This window comes from Drosophila miranda, chromosome 4 (genome assembly GCF_003369915.1).
Source record: "Drosophila miranda strain MSH22 chromosome 4, D.miranda_PacBio2.1, whole genome shotgun sequence".
Lineage (NCBI taxonomy): Eukaryota > Metazoa > Arthropoda > Insecta > Diptera > Drosophilidae > Drosophila > Drosophila miranda.
The window spans coordinates 22,022,229-22,036,526 of record NC_046677.1 but is presented as its reverse complement, the minus strand read 5'-3'; the positions used below and the strand labels follow the sequence as shown (position 1 = coordinate 22,036,526).

The 14,298-nt window shown below is 45.9% G+C and overlaps 4 protein-coding genes across 4 annotated transcripts; all 4 read right to left on the bottom strand.

Annotated features, from left to right (window-relative positions):
* Positions 1–134: 134 nt before the first annotated feature.
* On the bottom strand, positions 135–1,628 carry LOC108161281 (G2/mitotic-specific cyclin-B3-like). The gene has a single exon (XM_033394112.1). It carries the CDS (start codon positions 1,455–1,457, stop codon positions 270–272), a length of 1,188 nt encoding a protein of 395 aa, XP_033250003.1. The 5' UTR covers positions 1,458–1,628; the 3' UTR covers positions 135–269.
* Positions 1,629–3,934: 2,306 nt separating this feature from the next.
* LOC117188735 (D-3-phosphoglycerate dehydrogenase-like) lies at positions 3,935–4,395 on the bottom strand. Its single transcript, XM_033393023.1, has 2 exons — positions 4,362–4,395; positions 3,935–4,290 (listed from the first exon to the last, which is right to left on the bottom strand). The coding sequence occupies exons 1-2, from the start codon at positions 4,393–4,395 to the stop codon at positions 3,935–3,937; spliced, it is 390 nt and encodes a 129-aa protein (XP_033248914.1).
* A 366-nt stretch (positions 4,396–4,761) lies between these two features.
* LOC117188973 (G2/mitotic-specific cyclin-B3-like) lies at positions 4,762–13,506 on the bottom strand. The gene is made up of 2 exons (XM_033393740.1): positions 13,066–13,506; positions 4,762–5,951 (listed from the first exon to the last, which is right to left on the bottom strand). Exons 1-2 carry the CDS (start codon positions 13,312–13,314, stop codon positions 4,896–4,898), a joined length of 1,305 nt encoding a protein of 434 aa, XP_033249631.1. The 5' UTR covers positions 13,315–13,506; the 3' UTR covers positions 4,762–4,895.
* LOC117188974 (D-3-phosphoglycerate dehydrogenase-like) lies at positions 8,407–9,111 on the bottom strand. The gene is made up of 2 exons (XM_033393741.1): positions 8,980–9,111; positions 8,407–8,916 (listed from the first exon to the last, which is right to left on the bottom strand). Exons 1-2 carry the CDS (start codon positions 9,107–9,109, stop codon positions 8,561–8,563), a joined length of 486 nt encoding a protein of 161 aa, XP_033249632.1. The 5' UTR covers positions 9,110–9,111; the 3' UTR covers positions 8,407–8,560.
* Positions 13,507–14,298: the final 792 nt, after the last annotated feature.

Sequence of the window (14,298 nt, the reverse complement as noted above, 5' to 3'; positions counted from 1 at the left end):
AAGATGTATCGACTTGGCTAATCAAGAATATATATTCTTTATGGGGTCGGAAACGCTTTCTTCTGGGCGTGACACCCATCCAAACTCAAAACAAATACCGGGCTTAATAAACTGAACATAATATTTATGTAATACTAATGCAAAAGTCACAATAATACAAATAAATCAAAAATAAATAGCAACATAAAAATAGATCACAAAAATATATAAACTTGTGTGGGAATATGTCAGGGACAGGAAGGGGGCAGGGGACATTGTGTGTGTCCTCTTCAGTGGTGGGCTCTGCTTTTTTGTTTTGGGGCCAGGTTGTTCTGGAACAGCTCCTGGTTGGTGAGCAGCGGCACCTTGGCCACCTCGTGGAATATCTTGTCCGAGTACTTGTTGCGTATTTTCTTGATGGTGTCCAGCGGCCTGCGATGGAGGCCGGCATTCAGGACGGGCACGATCTCGGCGAATTCCGCCAGCTGGAAGCCCGTGTAGTGGACCAGAGTCGAGGTCCAGGTCTGTTGCTCCAGGTGTGAGGCGCCGGCGCGCATGCGCAGGGCCATGTAGAGGGCGGCCGATGCCATCTGCGAGTCCCTGAACCCAATTGCGGCGTAGTCCATCAGCGACAGCTCCAGGATGTAGCGAGCCAGGGTCAGAGTGGTCCTCTTGACCTGGGCACAACGGGCGTAGCGACGCATGAAGCTGTAGGACAGGGGAATGCCCAGGTCGTACTGGATGAGGCGCAGCGTTTCGAGCTCCATCTTGACCAGCTCGTCGCGGCTGTAGGCCCCGTCGCAAATGTACAGCACCTCCCAGATCCGGAGGGGCAGGCACTCGTCGTACTTGCTGGCAATGAAGAAGGCTGTGATCCCCAGGAGCTGCAGATTCTCCTTCTTGATGACTGCGCGGCACAAGTAGAGGTCCACGATCTTCACAGCCAAGTACAGGGTCTCGTGGTAGAGCCTGAAGTGCTCCTGCACCTCGACCATCCAGTCGACCAGCACGGCCCGCATGTACGTGGTCAGGTGGATCTGTCGCGGCATGTAGTCCCCGATGGCGAACGCCGGCTCGCGTGTCTTCAGATAGTTGAAGATCTCCATGGAGTAGTGCGAGACCTGCAAGGGGTCGTCCCAGTTCTTCTGGTCAAAGTCGACCACACCTCGCGGGACGCGTCGAAGAGGCGCCAAGGCAATAGCGGCGGGACGCATGGAGTCGCCGCAGGTGGAGACGTCCTCCAGGCCCGACGGGTCCTCAGTCTGGTTGGAAATTCGACGCACCGGCTTGATGGCCACTCCTTGGGCTTGGGCTTGGGCCTGGGATCTGCATGGAATCTGGTCCATGTTGGGATTGCTAGGATTGCAGTTGTTGCCCAGGGCAGAGCGTTTGACCTTTTCCTTCTTAATGGCCACGCTCATAGCGTCCTGACTGGTTACGGTGGCCCGGCTGGAGCTGGTTGCCTTTGCGGGCGCCATTCTGTAAAATACTATTGTATCTGTAGTCCTCTTCCCTCAGTTAATCTTTTGCGCTGTTAGCAGTGGCTTTGCTTAGTCATGAGCACGTTTTCGATACTGTTTCCCGTTTGCTCTCTCACAACGTTATGATTTCCTTCACAAAAACTCACTTGTAATGATTTCTCACCTGAAGCAGGATGCTCGGCCGCCTATGATAGGCTGAGGGATTGTATGCCTGCTTTGAAACTTTCATAAACAAATATTCAAAGACAATATAGCAGCAAAATTTTAGGGATATTCAGGAACATATTTTTGTAAAGTCAATTCAAAGTCGAAAAACACATCAACAATGATAAGGTTTGGGAAATAGGCTCTTCCTTAGCACTGTTTATGCAACAGATCAGCTTTTTTTTTTATTGGGAATTGATAGCAAAGCATGGATCTAATAAAACATACCAAAAATATAATCGTACGTTATATAATTTACTTTTTATTCCACCTGAAAGATGTAAAGTTCTCTAACAGATATTATCCAAAGAGCTCTTGAAATTCTTTGATTTTTGCCACCTCTTTTCGGTTGAACTCCCACTGTGCGGCTCTTGTAAATTTCTTGGTTTCTGGGGAATAGATTGGGTTGCACCACACTTTACATATGAATGGTTATTCATTATTATTTGCTGTCACTTCGTTCTGGCTTCTATCCTTGTACTTTTGGCTATCGTATACGTCGTATATATCGTATATTTTCTATACACTGTATTGTTAGTGGCACCGCCTAAGACACACAAGTAAACTCCTTATCCGATGGTACATTAGTTAATTGTTCCTTACACAAAACTTGTGAAATTTAATTTTCTTCAGGGGGGTTACCCCCCTATGTGTGAAAGGGCTAGCTATGTGCAATTCTGGTTTGTTGCTTGCCAAAAGGAGGTCCCGTCCGAGGTCGAGGGAGTAGATGAGAACTTTTTCGATTAACACAGATGTCCGCCAAAGGAAACTTCCCCGCAAATTGACTTTTGACAATGTTCAATCTAATGGCACGGGGACATAAATATTCGAAGGAGGGGCACGTTTTGTACCCTTGAAAGGGTTGGACTGATTGTTGAATCTCAAATCCCATGAAGAATTCATAATGATGGGTCTGGCTGCTATGGAACTATAGAACCTGGTTGTTATTAGACGTAGTGGCACTAGTAGCCAGCTTTTATAAACTGTTAAACTCTTAAAGGTGCAAACTCTGTGAGGTAGCTAAAGCTGTCTGCCATGAAACTATAAAAGCTGGCTGCTATACCGAGCATCAGTTTGTAATCAGCAGAAGTCGTATTCTGAGCACTATTTCCAATACAAAGGATTATTTGTATACTCTTTTCTAAAATGTTAGTCTTACATCTTTCATTCCTGTATGTATGCGTCATGCGGCGGCGCCCCTCGGTCGGTTGGGCGTTAGGAGGGCTGAATCCACTGAATTCGTGCATCCATTGATAAATCAAAAAATCATATAAATATAAATGTATTGCTAAAATAAGAATGCATTCATATTTGGTTAAAAAATTATCTGTTGCAAACAAAAGAATAGAAAAAATGACAGAGCCCAAAAAGCTATCATCGTTGCAATGGAAACCCCAATAAACTTATTGAAACAGCGCACTCTTTGTTTCAAGCTTTTTAAATTAGTAAATAAATAAAAATATATGGGTAATAGTTTTTTTTCAATGTCGCACTACTTAAATACTTACTACTTTAATCGGCAAACAGCATTAAACGGCCATAAGTGTTGTGATAAGTAGATGTAAGCCGGTGTCATTGTTGGAACAGTTGGAGGGTTTCACAATTGCCCAAGGCACGCACACACACAGACACATGTAAAGACAGTCGAGCAGAAAATTTTACTCTCACTCTCTTTTTTCCATTGCCTGCAGTCCCACAGTCAGACATTCAGAGAGAGCAAGAAGAAAAGAGTCTGTTCGCATTTTCTTACTGTTTGGCTGTATAAGAATGAAAGCACGAGAGAGACTAGCTTTGGCGAACGAAGCTTTTGATACCCTTGCAGATCGTTGGTTGGCGGAGATCTTTAAACTGAGTTACAGCTTTGAAAGAGTAAGCCAATACGAAGCCGGACTTGGAAGAGAACGAGAGAGAGAGAGAGCGAGTTTGAGCTTAGCTACTGGACAAGGCTTTACTCATTCTTGCTTAGCTTTCTTCAAGAATCAAAAGAGCGAGCTTGAGCTTTCTTGCTGTTGGAAAAAAAGCCTGCAAAAAAGAATGCCTTGCTCTGGCTCTCCTTTTTGTGCTTGACTTACGAGACCGTCTCTCTCTCTTTGTCTGCTTAAAGTACAGTCTTCTGTTTGCGGTGAAATAACAGTTCTGCTATGTTTATTCATATTCTTGTTTTGTATTTACAATGAGTGCTGCCAATCCTCTTCATAAAACTGGCAAGAGAACGTTGTAATGTTGTGAGAATGCATTAATTCGAATTTCTCCTTGGGGCCGTCCGCGCTCTACTGATAATGGGCGAGGGCCTCCTTGTTGATAACGCCCGCGGTGCTCGTGTACTTCGGGGATGTGCCATTGAGGGCGATGAACTGCTCTGCCACCTCGACGGCAACACGCACTTGCGCCTCCGCTGTGCTGGCTCCCAAATGGGGCGTGGCGACCACCTTCGGGTGACTGATGAGTGCCTTGGTGACCGCAGACTTGGGCGGCTCCTCGGGATACACGTCGAAGGCGGCCCCATCCACTTGGCCACTCTCAAGGGCGTCGATGATGGCCTGCTCATCTATGATGCCGCCCCGAGCCACGTTCACGACCTTGACGCCCTTCTTGCACTTGGCCAGAGTCTCCGTGGAGATGAGATCTGTGGACAGACGGAAAGGGACATCGATAAATACATATTTCAGGACCCCCGTTGATATATATATTCTTTACATTTTTGCACACCGATCTCTTTCCTTAATCTCATACCAACACCAGTTGTTACGATTCTCGCTCCTCTTCTGGGGCGCACACTGCACGAGGAAGTTTGTGAGAAAAAGAGAGAGAAAGAGTCCGCGTGTGGCAGGGGAAGTGTAGCCACAGAAAATTGGTATCCTCATTCTTGTTATAATAGTGAATCGATTTGACCCAGATTCGGCAATCTGCCAGATATGGTACCTCCTCGTACCTTCAAAACAGACAGCCAGAAAGACAGACAAAGATGTATCGACTTGGCTAATCAAGAATATATATTCTTTATGGGGTCGGAAACGCTTTCTTCTGGGCGTGACACCCATCCAAACTCAAAACAAATACCGGGCTTAATAAACTGAACATAGTATTTATGTAATACTAATGCAAAAGTCACAATAATACAAATAAATCAAAAATAAATAGCAACATAAAAATAGATCACAAAAATATATAAACTTGTGTGGGAATATGTCAGGGACAGGAAGGGGGCAGGGGACATTGTGTGTGTCCTCTTCAGTGGTGGGCTCTGCTTTTTTGTTTTGGGGCCAGGTTGTTCTGGAACAGCTCCTGGTTGGTGAGCAGCGGCACCTTGGCCACCTCGTGGAATATCTTGTCCGAGTACTTGTTGCGTATTTTCTTGATGGTGTCCAGCGGCCTGCGATGGAGGCCGGCATTCAGGACGGGCACGATCTCGGCGAATTCCGCCAGCTGGAAGCCCGTGTAGTGGACCAGAGTCGAGGTCCAGGTCTGTTGCTCCAGGTGTGAGGCGCCGGCGCGCATGCGCAGGGCCATGTAGAGGGCGGCCGATGCCATCTGCGAGTCCCTGAACCCAATTGCGGCGTAGTCCATCAGCGACAGCTCCAGGATGTAGCGAGCCAGGGTCAGAGTGGTCCTCTTGACCTGGGCACAACGGGCGTAGCGACGCAGGAAGCTGTAGGACAGGGGAATGCCCAGGTCGTACTGGATGAGGCGCAGCGTTTCGAGCTCCATCTTGACCAGCTCGTCGCGGCTGTAGGCCCCGTCGCAAATGTACAGCACCTCCCAGATCCGGAGGGGCAGGCACTCGTCGTACTTGCTGGCAATGAAGAAGGCTGTGATCCCCAGGAGCTGCAGATTCTCCTTCTTGATGACTGCGCGGCACAAGTAGAGGTCCACGATCTTCACAGCCAAGTACAGGGTCTCGTGGTAGAGCCTGAAGTGCTCCTGCACCTCGACCATCCAGTCGACCAGCACGGCCCGCATGTACGTGGTCAGGTGGATCTGTCGCGGCATGTAGTCCCCGATGGCGAACGCCGGCTCGCGTGTCTTCAGATAGTTGAAGATCTCCATGGAGTAGTGCGAGACCTGCAAGGGGTCGTCCCAGTTCTTCTGGTCAAAGTCGACCACACCTCGCGGGACGCGTCGAAGAGGCGCCAAGGCAATAGCGGCGGGACGCATGGAGTCGCCGCAGGTGGAGACGTCCTCCAGGCCCGACGGGTCCTCAGTCTGGTTGGAAATTCGACGCACCGGCTTGATGGCCACTCCTTGGGCTTGGGCTTGGGCCTGGGATCTGCATGGAATCTGGTCCATGTTGGGATTGCTAGGATTGCAGTTGTTGCCCAGGGCAGAGCGTTTGACCTTTTCCTTCTTAATGGCCACGCTCATAGCGTCCTGACTGGTTACGGTGGCCCGGCTGGAGCTGGTTGCCTTTGCGGGCGCCATTCTGTAAAATACTATTGTATCTGTAGTCCTCTTCCCTCAGTTAATCTTTTGCGCTGTTAGCAGTGGCTTTGCTTAGTCATGAGCACGTTTTCGATACTGTTTCCCGTTTGCTCTCTCACAACGTTATGATTTCCTTCACAAAAACTCACTTGTAATGATTTCTCACCTGAAGCAGGATGCTCGGCCGCCTATGATAGGCTAAGGGATTGTATGCCTGCTTTGAAACTTTCATAAACAAATATTCAAAGACAATATAGCAGCAAAATTTTAGGGATATTCAGGAACATATTTTTGTAAAGTCAATTCAAAGTCGAAAAACACATCAACAATGATAAGGTTTGGGAAATAGGCTCTTCCTTAGCACTGTTTATGCAACAGATCAGCTTTTTTTTTTATTGGGAATTGATAGCAAAGCATGGATCTAATAAAACATACCAAAAATATAATCGTACGTTATATAATTTACTTTTTATTCCACCTGAAAGATGTAAAGTTCTCTAACAGATATTATCCAAAGAGCTCTTGAAATTCTTTGATTTTTTCCACCTCTTTTCGGTTGAACTCCCACTGTGCGGCTCTTGTAAATTTCTTGGTTTCTGGGGAATAGATTGGGTTGCACCACACTTTACATATGAATGGTTATTCATTATTATTTGCTGTCACTTCGTTCTGGCTTCTATCCTTGTACTTTTGGCTATCGTATACGTCGTATATATCGTATATTTTCTATACACTGTATTGTTAGTGGCACCGCCTAAGACACACAAGTAAACTCCTTATCCGATGGTACATTAGTTAATTGTTCCTTACACAAAACTTGTGAAATTTAATTTTCTTCAGGGGGGTTACCCCCCTATGTGTGAAAGGGCTAGCTATGTGCAATTCTGGTTTGTTGCTTGCCAAAAGGAGGTCCCGTCCGAGGTCGAGGGAGTAGATGAGAACTTTTTCGATTAACACAGATGTCCGCCAAAGGAAACTTCCCCGCAAATTGACTTTTGACAATGTTCAATCTAATGGCACGGGGACATAAATATTGGAAGGAGGGGCACGTTTTGTACCCTTGAAAGGGTTGGACTGATTGTTGAATCTCAAATCCCATGAAGAATTCATAATGATGGGTCTGGCTGCTATGGAACTATAGAACCTGGTTGTTATTAGACGTAGTGGCACTAGTAGCCAGCTTTTATAAACTGTTAAACTCTTAAAGGTGCAAACTCTGTGAGGTAGCTAAAGCTGTCTGCCATGAAACTATAAAAGCTGGCTGCTATACCGAGCATCAGTTTGTAATCAGCAGAAGTCGTATTCTGAGCACTATTTCCAATACAAAGGATTATTTGTATACTCTTTTCTAAAATGTTAGTCTTACATCTTTCATTCCTGTATGTATGCGTCATGCGGCGGCGCCCCTCGGTCGGTTGGGCGTTAGGAGGGCTGAATCCACTGAATTCGTGCATCCATTGATAAATCAAAAAATCATATAAATATAAATGTATTGCTAAAATAAGAATGCATTCATATTTGGTTAAAAAATTATCTGTTGCAAACAAAAGAATAGAAAAAATGACAGAGCCCAAAAAGCTATCATCGTTGCAATGGAAACCCCAATAAACTTATTGAAACAGCGCACTCTTTGTTTCAAGCTTTTTAAATTAGTAAATAAATAAAAATATATGGGTAATAGTTTTTTTTCAATGTCGCACTACTTAAATACTTACTACTTTAATCGGCAAACAGCATTAAACGGCCATAAGTGTTGTGATAAGTAGATGTAAGCCGGTGTCATTGTTGGTACAGTTGGAGGGTTTCACAATTGCCCAAGGCACGCACACACACAGCCACATGTAAAGACAGTCGAGCAGAAAATTTTACTCTCACTCCCTTTTTTCCATTGCCTGCAGTCCCACAGTCAGACATTCAGAGAGAGCAAGAAGAAAAGAGTCTGTTCGCATTTTCTTACTGTTTGGCTGTATACGAATGAAAGCACGAGAGAGACTAGCTTTGGCGAACGAAGCTTTTGATACCCTTGCAGATCGTTGGTTGGCGGAGAGCTTTAAACTGAGTTACAGCTTTGAAAGAGTAAGCCAATACGAAGCCGGACTTGGAAGAGAACGAGAGAGAGAGAGAGCGAGTTTGAGCTTAGCTACTGGACAAGGCTTTACTCATTCTTGCTTAGCTTTCTTCAAGAATCAAAAGAGCGAGCTTGAGCTTTCTTGCTGTTGGAAAAAAAGCCTGCAAAAAAGAATGCCTTGCTCTGGCTCTCCTTTTTGTGCTTGACTTACGAGACCGTCTCTCTCTCTTTGTCTGCTTAAAGTACAGTCTTCTGTTTGCGGTGAAATAACAGTTCTGCTATGTTTATTCATATTCTTGTTTTGTATTTACAATGAGTGCTGCCAATCCTCTTCATAAATTTGGCAAGAGAACGTTGTAATGTTGTGAGAATGCATTAATTCGAATTTCTCCTTGGGGCCGTCCGCGCTCTACTGATAATGGGCGAGGGCCTCCTTGTTGATAACGCCCGCGGTGCTCGTGTACTTCGGGGATGTGCCATTGAGGGCGATGAACTGCTCTGCCACCTCGACGGCAACACGCACTTGCGCCTCCGCTGTGCTGGCTCCCAAATGGGGCGTGGCGACCACCTTCGGGTGACTGATGAGTGCCTTGGTGACCGCAGACTTGGGCGGCTCCTCGGGATACACGTCGAAGGCGGCCCCATCCACTTGGCCACTCTCAAGGGCGTCGATGATGGCCTGCTCATCTATGATGCCGCCCCGAGCCACGTTCACGACCTTGACGCCCTTCTTGCACTTGGCCAGAGTCTCCGTGGAGATGAGATCTGTGGACAGACGGAAAGGGACATCGATAAATACATATTTCAGGACCCCCGTTGATTACTCACTTCTGGTGGCTGGAATCAGAGGCGTGTGCACCGTTATATAGTCGGCTAGTGGCCAGATCTCCTCCAGGGAGAGCTTCTGAATCCCCACAGCCTTGGCCTCCGCCTCCGTGGTGATGGGATCGTAGCCCATTATCTACAAAAACATTCCACCTTCAATTAGTATTGTGTCCAAGGCGAAAATTCGGAAAATGGTGAAAAATTCGACGGAAAAAATGTCGTGCAGGTCTGTAGTGAAGTTTGGTGTAATTATGCAGTGATTATATAGAAAACGAGGGGAACATTGTGAGTTGCTGCGGACACCGCAACTCTACAGTTATACCCGATACTAAGTCAGTATGGCTCTCCTGCGGCAGACGCCGCTAATATTGAACGACACGACAAAGAGTGCGTGCGAGAGAGACAGAAAATCCGTCTGAGCGTGACGTCGGGCGCTGCGTAGCCAGTGCAAATTGATTTGTTCCGTTTGGCTATAAAAATTATCTGATCTGGTCCAGATTCAGCAATCTGATAGATATGGTCGTTATCTATGGTTCTGCGTTTTTAGTTTTCTCGAATGTGCAATATTGTGGATGCAACAGATTTTCGTCCTTTGTGGGGGCGGAAGGGGGTGGGGCGAAATTCTGAGATATACGTTTTATAGTGAGATCTAACAGAAGTGCGGATACCAAATTTGGTTACTCTAGCCTTAATAGTCTCTGAGATTTGTGGATGCCCCAGATTTTCGTCCTTTGCGGGGGCGGAAGGGGGTGTGGCGAAATTTGGACACGAAACGGTCAAGGTCCGATATCACAGGAGTGTGGATACCAAATTTGGTTGCTCTGGCTCTTATAGGTTCTGAGATCCTTGAACTCATATTTTGCAATTGACAAAACCGACCATGAAACCTGTGTGTTAGAGAGAGACAGAGCGAGAAAGAATGAAATTGTTTTCTTGATTCTGGCTATAATAATTATACGATCTGGTTGAGATTTTACACTCTAGAACATATAGTCATCCTCTACGATTCTGCGTTTTTGGCTTTATCGTATCTTTAAAAATGTGGATGCCACAGATTTTCGTCCTTTGTGGGGGCGGAAGTGGGCGGGGCGAAGTTTTGAAATATTTTTGTAGCAGTGACATATCACAGAAGTCTGGATCCAAAACATCGTTGCTATAGACAGACATGGCTCAATCGACTCGGCTATTGATGCTGATCAAGAATATATATACTTTATGGGGTCGGAAACGATTCCTTCTGGACGTTACACACATCCACTTTTACCAAAAATCTAATATACCCCAATACTCATTTTGAGTATCGGGTATAAAAATGTGTTTGATCAAGGGCGGGAGCGCAAAAGAGGCAAATGGTGACAAAAATGCAGCTTGACGAAGGAAAAGTGCGGCAATGGGTAATATTAAAGTGCAATATTGGATACAAATGTAGAAAAACATACTATTTTTGCATACTTTATTTTTTTTCATGTTTCAAAATCTAAAATAAGTAATTGTTTCGTTGTCTCGCCATTTTTTCGTTTGATCACGTGAGTTCCAGCTATGTGTGTGTGTTCGTGCTTGAAAATTCGTCAAGTTTTGTCCCTTTCCCACTCCCATTACTCGGGAGTAGTAGTGGGATGCAGTGAAGAAGAGAAACAAAAAGGAATGAGTGCTCTCTTTCCAAGGGAAGTTTCATGAAAGGGTGAGGCATTCCCAATGCTGCTGATCTGACTCTCTCTTGTCCCTGTAGTGCCTCACCTCATATTAATAAATGAATGCATAGAATTTGTGCTCTTATTGGAAATCATTTTGTGCGTTTCGTTTGGGGTTTCTGTGGATGGCATGGATCATCGGTTTTCATGGGAGGACAAATGGGAGTCTGGTTGGTATGCTGCCCCAGACATGGAATCATGTTTCCAGCCGTTTCAGGTGCTTTAATATTTGCGCAGATCCAAATAAGGCCGACTCTGGGATTGACAACCCTTCTCCCAGGCCTTCTGAACTGTGAATGATGTGGCATACGAGTATATGCCAGGAGCAGTTTTCATTTGACAGGACATGCGGATAGGTGGCTTGCAGTTGCATTTAATGGCAAAAATATTTATGCACCAGTACCTTTCTTTTGAGATATTAGTTTTGGTTTATTTCATCAGAAAGTCAGGAATTAAATAAAACTGTCCCATAAGTTTCACTGAATTGCTGGAAAGAAGGGAATCGCCGTCTATTATTCTTTATGTTTTTGTTGTTGGTGGCTTACGAAATAAGTTTTTTAAATGGTAGAACAAAATATTTGTTGCGTTTTGCAGTAGAGATTCTCTCCTTCTTTCTCTGTCTCTCTTTTGAACGTATTGCTTTTGTTGTTTAATGCAAGGACGGAGCGATCTCTCCATGATTTCTCTCAATTTTGCTCGTCTTGTTATGAGAGCTGGATAAAACATATAGAGAAATAGAGGAACTACCACTGTTTATCATATTTTCATCATTAGGAACTTTAGAACTAATTATCTATATATTCTTTACATTTTTGCACACCTATCTCTTTCCTTAATCTCATACCAACACCAGTTCTTACGATTCTCGCTCCTCTTCTGGGGCGCACACTGCACGAGGAAGTTTGTGAGAAAAAGAGAGAGAAAGAGTCCGCGTGTGGCAGGGGAAGTGTAGCCACAGAAAATTGGTATCCTCATTCTTGTTATAATAGTGAATCGATTTGACCCAGATTCGGCAATCTGCCAGATATGGTACCTCCTCGTACCTTCAAAACAGACAGCCAGAAAGACAGACAAAGATGTATCGACTTGGCTAATCAAGAATATATATTCTTTATGGGGTCGGAAACGCTTTCTTCTGGGCGTGACACCCATCCAAACTCAAAACAAATACCGGGCTTAATAAACTGAACATAATATTTATGTAATACTAATGCAAAAGTCACAATAATACAAATAAATCAAAAATAAATAGCAACATAAAAACAGATCACAAAAATTTATAAACTTGTGTGGGAATATGTCAGGGACAGGAAGGGGGCAGGGGACATTGTGTGTGTCCTCTTCAGTGGTGGGTTCTGCTTTTTTGTTTTGGGGCCAGGTTGTTCTGGAACAGCTCCTGGTTGGTTAGCAGCGGCACCTTGGCCACCTCGTGGAATATCTTGTCCGAGTACTTGTTGCGTATTATCTTGATGGTGTCCAGCGGCCTGCGATGGAGGCCGGCATTCAGGACGGGCACGATCTCGGCGAATTCCGCCAGCTGGAAGCCCGTGTAGTGGACCAGAGTCGAGGTCCAGGTCTGTTGCTCCAGGTGTGAGGCGCCGGCGCGCATGCGCAGGGCCATGTAGAGGGCGGCCGATGCCATCTGCGAGTCCCTGAACCCAATTGCGGCGTAGTCCATCAGCGACAGCTCCAGGATGTAGCGAGCCAGGGTCAGAGTGGTCCACTTGACCTGGGCACAACGGGCGTAGCGACGCAGGAAGCTGTAGGACAGGGGAATGCCCAGGTCGTATTGGATGAGGCGCAGCGTTTCGAGCTCCATCTTGACCAGCTCGTCGCGGCTGTAGGCCCCGTCGCAAATGTACAGCACCTCCCAGATCCGGAGGGGCAGGCGCTCTTCGTACTTGCTGGCAATGAAGAAGGCTGTGATCCCCAGGAGCTGCAGATTCTCCTTCTTGATGACTGCGCGGCACAAGTAGAGGTCCACGATCTTCACAGCCAAGTACAGGGCCTCGTGGTAGAACCCGAAGTGCTCGTGCACCTCGACCATCCAGTCGACCAGCACGGCCCGCATGTACGTGGTCAGGTGGATCTGTCGCGGCATGTAGTCCCCGATGGCGAACGCCGGCTCGCGTGTCTTCAGATAGTTGAAGATCTCCATGGAGTAGTGCGAGACCTGCAAGGGGTCGTCCCAGTTCTTCTGGTCAAAGTCGACCACACCTCGCGGGACGCGTCGAAGAGGCGCCAAGGCAATAGCGGCGGGACGCATGGAGTCGCCGCAGGTGGAGACGTCCTCCAGGCCCGACGGGTCCTCAGTCTGGTTGGAAATTCGACGCACCGGCTTGATGGCCACTCCTTGGGCTTGGGCTTGGGCCTGGGATCTGCATGGAATCTGGTCCATGTTGGGATTGGGGATCTCCCCCAAAAAAACGGTCTTCTTATTGAGCGTTGCCTTCGAGCGTTTGCCTTTTTCCAAAACCTTGTGGCAGCTCTCTTTGTCTTGATGCAGCGCCATGATCTTGGCATTGCTAGGATTGCAGTTGTTGCCCAGGGCAGAGCGTTTGACCTTTTCCTTCTTAATGGCCACGCTCATAGCGTCCTGACTGGTTACGGTGGCCCGGCTGGAGCTGGTTGCCTTTGCGGGCGCCATTCTGTAAAATACTATTGTATCTGTAGTCCTCTTCCCTCAGTTAATCTTTTGCGCTGTTAGCAGTGGCTTTGCTTAGTCCTGAGCACGTTTTCGATACTGTTTCCCGTTTGCTCTCTCACAACGTTATGATTTCCTTCACAAAAACTCACTTGTAATGATTTCTCACCTGAAGCAGGATGCTCGGCCGCCTATGATAGGCTAAGGGATTGTATGCCTGCTTTGAAACTTTCATAAACAAATATTCAAAGACAATATAGAAGCAAAATTTTAGGGATATTCAGGAACATATTTTTGTAAAGTCAATTCAAAGTCGAAAAACACATCAACAATGATAAGGTTTGGGAAATAGGCTCTTCCTTAGCACTGTTTATGTAACAGATCAGCTTTTTTTTATTGGGAATTGATAGCAAAGCATGGATCTAATAAAACATACCAAAAATATAATCGTACGTTATATAGTTTACTTTTTATTCCACCTGAAAGATGTAAAGTTCTCTAACAGATATTATCCAAAGAGCTCTTGAAATTCTTTGATTTTTGCCACCTCTTTTCGGTTGAACTCCCACTGTGCGGCTCTTGTAAATTTCTTGGTTTCTGGGGAATAGATTGGGTTGCACCACATTTTACATATGAATGGTTATTCATTATTATTTGCTGTCACTTCGTTCTGGCTTCTATCCTTGTACTTTTGGCTATCGTATACGTCGTATATATCGTATATTTTCTATACACTGTATTGTTAGTGGCACCGCCTAAGACACACAAGTAAACTCCTTATCCGATGGTACATTAGTTAATTGTTCCTTACACAAAACTTGTGAAATTTAATTTTCTTCAGGGGGGTTACCCCCCTATGTGTGAAAGGGCTAGCTATGTGCAATTCTGGTTTGTTGCTTGCCAAAAGGAGGTCCCGTCCGAGGTCGAGGGAGTAGATGAGAACTTTTTCGATTAACACAGATGTCCGCCAAAGGAAACTTCCCCGCA

Coding starts and splice junctions, on each gene's coding strand:
- LOC117188974 (XM_033393741.1), bottom strand. CDS start 9,109: ATGGGCTACGATCCCATCACCACGGAGGCGGAGGCCAAGGCTGTGGGG. Junction 8,917..8,979: donor TCTGATTCCAGCCACCAGAA/GTGAGTAATCAA, acceptor GTCTGTCCACAG/ATCTCATCTCCACGGAGACT.
- LOC117188735 (XM_033393023.1), bottom strand. CDS start 4,395: ATGAGATTAAGGAAAGAGATCGGTGTGCAAAAAT. Junction 4,291..4,361: donor AGAGATCGGTGTGCAAAAAT/GTAAAGAATATA, acceptor GTCTGTCCACAG/ATCTCATCTCCACGGAGACT.
- LOC108161281 (XM_033394112.1), bottom strand. CDS start 1,457: ATGGCGCCCGCAAAGGCAACCAGCTCCAGCCGGGCCACCGTAACCAGT.
- LOC117188973 (XM_033393740.1), bottom strand. CDS start 13,314: ATGGCGCCCGCAAAGGCAACCAGCTCCAGCCGGGCCACCGTAACCAGT. Junction 5,952..13,065: donor GGGAGATCCCCAATCCCAAC/ATGGACCAGATT, acceptor AGCAATCCCAAC/ATGGACCAGATTCCATGCAG.